At 32.6% G+C, this 8,559-nt stretch overlaps 1 protein-coding gene across 1 annotated transcript in view; it reads left to right on the top strand.

Moving 5' to 3' along the window:
- The first annotated feature begins 6,995 nt into the window (after nucleotides 1-6,995).
- Nucleotides 6,996-8,559, top strand: part of LOC108689580 (matrix metalloproteinase-14) — a 24,831-nt gene continuing 23,267 nt past the window's right edge. The window contains exon 1 of the mRNA XM_018196426.1: nucleotides 6,996-7,847. Within this exon, the coding sequence (XP_018051915.1) occupies nucleotides 7,719-7,847 (129 nt within the window). The 5' untranslated portion in view covers nucleotides 6,996-7,718. The remainder of the gene's footprint in view (nucleotides 7,848-8,559) is intronic.

The raw sequence follows: 8,559 nt of genomic DNA, 5'->3' as shown, positions 1-8,559 counted from the left end.
CTCTCGTCTCTCGATGCAACGCATCGAGCAATCAGCAAAGCGCGTAGCAACAAAGAAAGGCCGGGCAACTTAAACACCTCAAAATAGAAACTAAAACCTTCCTGCTGTCTTCGTTATAAATGCATTCTCAAATGCGTCTCCTTCGGTAGGTGCACAATATAGGAATGCGCGTGAATATAAACTGTCGCATGCGTGTATCGTTTCTTTGTAAACAGAAAGAGAAAGGAAGAGAGAGAAGAAACAGAAAATTATAATAATTCTATTTGTTGATAGAATGACGATAGAATTCTCCGAAACTTTCAAATAAATAAAATCGCGCGGATGTCAATTTCAGCAAAAGTTGTATATTTTCTAAGGTAATTAGTAGACATCGAATTCTTACGAATTACTGCAATTTCATATTTTTTTCAGAAAGCAGATTGAAAAGTAAGTATCAAAATAGAAATTTGTCTTATTAAAAAAATATTTTAAAAATGCATATTTATTTGTGCATATTGTAGATTTTGCATATTTGTGCAAATTTGCATACTTTATACATGTCTGCAAAAAATAAAATACATAAAAATCTGATGTCTAGTAATTAGAATAGAAATACAAAATTCACGAGAGTCGTAATCGACATGTACATACAGAGAAACAACAGATTGGAACTTTATCCCGGAGCAATGCTACGTTTCCGTCTTTCTTATGGAATTAGCTATATTAGAATTAGCTATACACAGGTATATCGCCACAATGTATTCCTATTTTATTGATCGCATTACGGTAAGTAATATGCGTTTACTACATGAATATCGCGTGAACTACAGACTAACCGGATATATAGGATATGCTGTCCTGTCTATAAACAGTTAGGATGCGTTTTCGCCTTTGCGAGAATAATTTAAAGACCAGAAACGAAAATATTTACACATTGAATTATGAAATTGTCACAAAAATACTGGTTGCGTCGTAACAAAAGTATAAGAAAAAGATTTGAATTTTATGCAAAACAATACAAATTCATAAATATAGCGTACAATAATATAATGCGCTGTCATGCGAACCGAGCATTGACGGTTGCGACAATTTACGTGAAACGAAGCGTGCAATTGAAGCCTAGCCACGATAATTGCACAAAGATCGTATGGATCTATCGCGAAATCAACCACGTTATATTTTTCTCTCGATATAGTTACTTTACGTTCTATTTCTATCAACATTGATCTAGTGGAAGAAATGACATTTTGATATTTATTCAATTTTTCTAGTTCACAGAAATCTAAAGTATCAGGGCTTGCCAAAGTGTTGCACTTTGCACGGAGAAAAATAGATAGTCTTACAGGTATATAGTCAAATAAAAATCTGACTATTTTAGCCGAATTTATGACAAATTTACTTGCCTGTAAAGTAAAAGATATTGGAGTTAGGTTGTAAGGTAAAAAGTACATTACAATAAATAATTACTGAATCCATTCAAATGATTATTACCTTACAGTAAAATAAATTATACTATTACCTTACAGTAAAATAAATAAAACTATTACCTAGACTATTCTCAAGATTGTAAGTACGAATAATTCTTAAGATTTTATTATATTTTTTATCACGCAGTAAAGTAAATTTTATCAGCGCTAAGGCAAAAAATCCTCCATTAATAAAATGAACTCTATTGAGAGTATGGTAATTTATATTACAGATTAAGAAATAGTAACAAATTGCAATAGTATATAAAATTTATTTTATTGAAATGTAAAAAGTACCTTACAGTAAAGTAAATTAGTATTATTACCTATTCTCATATGGCTCTCTATATGATCGTTCATTTACTAAAAAAATAAAATAAATATTATATAATTATACATAAGTGAACATCTATCTCTATATCAAATTTAGAATTTTAGTACATATTATTTCATATTTTTCTTCATGCAAGGTGATTATTAACGTTTAGACTTTTCTTCCGATTTCTAAAGGAAATAGCTTGTCCTCTTCTATGACATTCGTAGCAGATCGTTACATTGAATATATATATATATATATATATATATATATATATATATATATATATTATATGTATAGTAGTAAATATTGAGTTCCCGTAGCTGTAAGTATACAAAGTCATTTCGACTTCCGTCACTCGATTATGTATAAATCTGCAAGTAACCGCAGGCACGTGCTTTCGTGACAATAAGAAATGATTGCTTGCACACGAAAATACATATATAGGGAAATGCGATTAGCCACGCTTTTTCGAAATACTACTTATCATATCTTTCCAAGCAGCGTGCATTCGCATTGATTCGGGCAAGAGAGAGTGACGTTTGTGTTTCAGATTTAAATCTAATTATCACAATAGAAAATTGTTCGTTATTTTCCGTGAGAAGAAAGTGACACAGAAATCCATTATTTCTGAATTTTAAATCTTCTTGGAATTGTGTATTCCGCGAAAATTAGAGGCGTGTGTTACCAATTAATTAAATAAGTTTCCATCTCAAGAGAAGTTTGATTCGTCAAGTTTGAATGATTCATTTCACGATTGGAGATTACGCGGATATACAAAGTCATGGATGTAAATGGTGGTAATTAATTGTGTTTAATAGGAAGATGGTGCAAAAACATCCATCGAGATCTGCGTTGTAGATTTATCTGGCATCGATGCGCAGTGACCTTTCTGATGGTCCATCGTGTCGCATGTGAATCAAACGGGAAAGGGAAATACGAAGCATGTGCATAATTACGCCGCGCGAACGATTTTCGCATAGAAATGATTTATTATTCAACAACAATTCGAGGGCAAGCCTGCATGTTAACGTTATAATAAGGACAACCGAGCGCGATACATGCGAGAAGATGAAACGATAACAAGAAATTCTGAGAAAGATGAATTTTGGTTACAAAAATTTCCCAGGTTCATGTAAGATATACAGTAAGATTTTTATTTTAATTTGCATAACTGGTTACGATCAGTGTAGAGATAGAAGTCTCGGGAACTGTTAAATGATGACATGATCGAGTTTAAAAAACTTTCTATCGATAAAATTTGACATCATCATATTTAACACGTTTTTCTTTTAATTTATAGAATATTTACAGAATTAAGGCTGAGTTGTTTCACCTTTCGTTAAACTTCAGCTCACTGTCTTTTACTCTCTTATACTCTTACTTTTTTACTTTTTTGTTTATCCAATAGGTAAATTACACGTAGCTTATTCGAAGATGAAACAACCTAAAGAATTCTTAAGAAAAGATCTTTTTTATAGATCAGTTACTAGGAACGATCGCTGACTCATCACAATGAAAGCACCCTTCAATATTTATCATGCAACAAGTATCAGTATTTCCGTATATCTTGACGAAACTACCCACGCAGCACACTTTATCCTGGAAACGTCTTTAAAACGTTCAGAAGATATAAGAGACATCTTCTGGACATCTTTAAACTCTATTTTTACAATCGATGATTACCTAAAGATTACTAAGAAATTTATAACAAATTTCATTGATTGAATTTCTTGGTAACCTTTAATCTTTAGGTAACCACATATTGTAAAAACAGGCCTCTGACGTCATTTGGAAATCTGTGCTATGTAGGAAATATTAAAAATCTTCAACAGGAAATATTTAATTAAATATCTTAGAATTATTGCTTGTGTTTTACAATTCTGTTTTCTGTAGAACGGTAGATAACAAAATTGTCGGAGGAATCGTATCATTTGTTACTTATTGCCATTATTTTTTTTCAACTTAAACTTTGAATGTGAACCAAAGAGATGATTCATTTCTTAGAATTAGTCGATTATCATAGTCGTGGAATTTTCATTACACGATCACATCTGGTATACTTAAGGTTTTCATTAATAGTTTAAATAAATCTTCATAAAAGAGGAGCATTTTCTTGAATGATTTTACGGTAGATGCCACTTTCGAGTGAATTTATTTCTCTACGAAGAATCGCGCGACGATGAATCACTCATAAAACGTAAAAGACGAATGAGTAGCATTCATCAGTAGCATACTGTGTGTGGTTAATTTCCGCAGCCTGCGGCTCTCGTATACATAATCTGTCCACATACTCTTCCTGTTCTTTGGAGGAATAAAAGACATCATCATATACATCTTATTATGGGATCGTTTTTACACATTTTGTCAAAACATATCAACGTGAACATTATCTCACAATCAATTTCTATTTTCTAACCCAAAATGGTAACTTAATTTTTGATCTTGTTTTCTCTTTTTATTAATTTTGTACATAATAAACTGTACATAATAAAAGTCATAACATAAAAATAAAATATCGTGTATTTAATCAACAAGTTGTTTACGAAATATCAATATAAAATCAATCGACGATATCTTGAATTTCTATAAATAATTATCTAGAAAATAGAAAAAAAAGACTCTTAAATCGATAAGAATTATTCTTGACGAAACAAAAAATGAATCTATAATTAATATATGTATGTAAATATTTATAATTCTGTTTCTAATTATACTCGATCGATTGCAATATTTTGCATAATTAGAAATAGAATAAGTTCGAATGCGACGATAACCTTGATCATGTGAATGCTCTCCAAATCGAGAAGAATGACCGAAAGGATTGAATGAACCGGTTGGATCGATAAATGATTAGGATTATAGCGCAGTGTACACTGTTTGAAAAAAGAGAGAACGAGAGATTGGGAAAGATGAATGAGCACTGGTGCGAGCGGAATATAATTTTTGGGCGCGGCATGAGATGTGATCGTCTCGAGCTGATGTCTTTGTTGACCCAGCCTTATTTCTTTTCTATTGAAAAGTGGTACCTATAACTGCTATGCTTTGAGAAATTAACTATCTCATGGACGCATAAATATGCTCTTAATTTTTTATACATATATGTATAACAAAATCATATGTACAGAGTGTTCGGTAAAGACTGTAAAAGACCGTTTAAGAATATAGATTTCAGATATAGAGATCATTTTGAAACGAAAATTCTAATACCAAAGTCGAGGTATAAGTTTTTAAATTATAAATACTTAAAGTTGGCAAATTATACCATCTAAAGTTCGCTTAGGTGCGGTGAAATGAATTGAATTTTCCGTATTATATCTAAATGTTTAGAATTAAAAAATTATTAATTCGAAATTTTGGTATTAGAATTTTCGTCTTAAAATGATTTCAGAAATTTACCCTAAGGGTTGTTATGGTTTACTAAATATAGTAACGTTCTGTAATGTTTGTTTTCATTCGTTCACTTTCAAAGAAAAACGAATTTCAGAATTGACCTCCTCTTCAAATAATTAAAACTTTAATACTTTATTAAAGTCGACGAATTCAGGGAGTTTCAAATATGTCAATCACTATAAGATCGAACGAATGAATTGATGCAAACGTACATCATATTTCATCTGATGTGTCTTGCAATTTTGTATGGATTGTTATGGATTGTCACCCTTTAGTACTGAAACATACTAAAAATATTATGCATATAAAGACGCATATTTTATTTTTTGCTAAGATAAAAATAAAATTTTACTCATTTATTAATTTTTTTAGAGTTCTTTTAACATGCGCATATTTTTTATTTCCAAATGAAATTCAAATAAAATTGTCGGAATTTTGTTTGCGCGTCGAAAAGCATTTTCATGATTATCACGTTCGCGCAGAATGCAAAGAACAAAAAGTCTTTCGTTTGTGTAAGAAAAATTTGCGGAACCAATATAAGATTTTGAAATGATGATTATAGATGAAATTCCAGCCAGGAAGAAAAAACCAGAAAGTTTTAACCAAATAAATTAAATCGGAAGAAAAAAGAATAGGAGGAAAAAAAGAATGATAACATTCTTTATTCATTGAGAGATGAAATGCAGAACGGCAGTACTGGGCACCAAAAAAGTCTGATGCTTACTCATTCGTTCAATGTACTCAGCCATTTACATTCAAGTTTCGTCTCCGCGAGACTCGCGTCTTTTCAGTTAATATACATAAATATCCTTTGTAGTACCGATAACTAAAAGAGTGAAAGCATTTTGCTTCTACGATGTGTAAAGATGGACTGTTCAGATGATAAATAGGGCATTTAAAAAAAAAAGAATATGTAATTGCGAATATGGGCGTCGTTTATCGGCGTCTATTATTTTGACAAAATCTTACTACATATTAATTAAAAAAAATTCTCTCTCGCGCATGCAATAAATATTTTAAAATATCGTAAATGTTGCAACTGTCAGAGTTAATGTGCAGACAGATATGCCATTGAAAAATTACTTAATCTCAGGGGTTTATCTACATGTGAAATTCATGCATCAATCCCGGCTTGGGATCAAGTCTGCGGTCGTCGGCATCGTTAAAGGAGTTCTTGGGAACGAAAAGCAGTCTAAAATCCGAATGAGTCACATAGTTACCCACACTCTCTTGAGATATAATTTCCTTCCTCCATGGAAAAGAGAACTCTATAATATTAAATTTAAATATATTGTGTACTGGAATATTACACAGAGATATCGACTGCATTATTTACGTGAATCATGAATTCTCTATCCTCTCATAATTAAAAAAAGAGTAATAACGCTAATAAAATATTTTACTATTTCACAAACATTAGAATTAATACTTATCTTAATCATTTAATCGAAGATAAACTAAAAATAGATCATTAGGGAAAGGTAGCGTGATTAATGTGAGTCAGAATCTTCCTTGATTTAAAAAAAATAGAAAAAAAATGCGATTGCAAGATATGATAAATATTGAATGTCATATGATAAATAAGGGAAGATTTCTCTGGCGAACGAATCTCTTACGATAAGGGAATATTATCAAGGAAAATTAAAACCTGAAACGTTGTCCTTTGCACCCAATCTGACTAACTATCGTGCAGGCAAAGGCGGCAGTGCTGCAACATGTACCTGCACGTGTAGAAGCGTCGTGGTGCGCGATTGGTGACCGTGGCTATCGCGGCTATGGTGGGAGATCTCGATAAAAGTCAGTAGCAGACTGATTACGAGTCAGAGTAGCGGTGGACTCCGGATAGAGTAACACCGCGTACCCGCGCGTTTTTCATCGGCTCTACTCTCCTTTGACGTGGATCATCAGTCCATGATCCATCCTTACTCGTTCCAATTTTACTATTGATCTCTATTATTTCTCTCTGGTTTTATTTCTTCGTCTTCCATCGCTTCTCGATTTCGAGTTCATCGAAACGGACCATCTCTGCAAATCAAGAAGAGGGAGGTCTTTGTCGGACTGAAAATCGAACGAGGTGCATATGAATACGCTGAGGAGTTACATTTGGAGCAACAGAGCGAAAGAACCCTGAGGCGAATCATCAGGCGAAGAAAACACTACGAGATCGATAGTGTTGTGGCAACCACGTTAAAGACCACCACCCTGCCAAGTGGTACTCTATCGAGAACTACGGTGGAAACGGTTGTAGAGAGATTGTTTTTTTTCGCGTGTAGTAGTAGAATTAACGCGAGAAGTAACGTTGAGAATCCAATAGCTCGTACATGCCGATAATTTATCTAAACAAGAGGCTAATCGAAAGTATACCTATCACCTTATCATCTGACATCGTCCGACATTGCGATTTTCGGGGTGTCTTCGAGAAGCACGTGTGTATTCAGTGTTTTTTAAAGGGGTGTAAGGAAGAGGATACTGACGCTGTCTACGGGCGGGAAAGTCACGGTGATTAATTCCTTAGCGGAAATCCAGCTTAAGCACGAGTTGAATTGAAAACAGTCGTCGAAAATATGACGAGGTGGACCGAAATCGTTTTACAACGGCAAAGAATCAACATCTATCTGATAGCGTTCTTCGTTTTACACGCGAATACAGAAGCAGTACCGGCTGATTTCGTCGTTAGCGATACCACTGCCGCGGTAAGAAAATTAAAATAATTATTTCTTCATATAAAAAAAAGAATATATATATATATATATATGGAAATTAAATCTAATTTTCTCTATCCGTTCGCTGTTTATTGGTACAAATTACGCACATCACATAGCAAGTTTGTCGCGAGATATTCGGAAAAAAGAAAGAAATGATTTAGAGCTGTGTAATCCCCATGATGCGTCATATATGAGTAATGCAAGTATGTATTCACGTTCGAACAGTGTAAGTAACATTCTAAAGAAAACGTTTATCTTTGAATGCTGATATGCGATTACATCGGGTACCTCAAACTATTTTTATTATTTATATTTATTATAATAATTATATAATTTTTGCAATGTCTTTCTTTCTATTGTCATTACAACGCGACAAATCGAGTATTTCGTTTATTCATTATCACGCCAAAAGTCCAGAACTATGCATTCATATGCATATTGTGTAGTGGCTTAAGACTTTAAATTACATATCTATATTTGGATAACAAACTTAATTATTGACTAGGTAAACGCATGATTGAAAAATTATCTCTTTGTTATCTGGTATTCTAGAACAAATAGAATAGTTGGCACTTTGTCTTCACTTATTTTTATTCAATGATTGACTTTTGAGCGAATAGCGATTTGAAACTCAAGCAAAAATTTGGCTTGAATTTTTAATTAATTAAGATATATTCATGTACGTGGATTTTTATACATA

The sequence above is a fragment of the Atta colombica genome, unplaced genomic scaffold, assembly GCF_001594045.1.
Source record: "Atta colombica isolate Treedump-2 unplaced genomic scaffold, Acol1.0 scaffold27, whole genome shotgun sequence".
Classification (NCBI taxonomy): Eukaryota; Metazoa; Arthropoda; class Insecta; order Hymenoptera; family Formicidae; genus Atta; species Atta colombica.
Note: the sequence above shows the minus strand (reverse complement) of the source record. Positions and strands in the feature narration are given on the sequence as shown.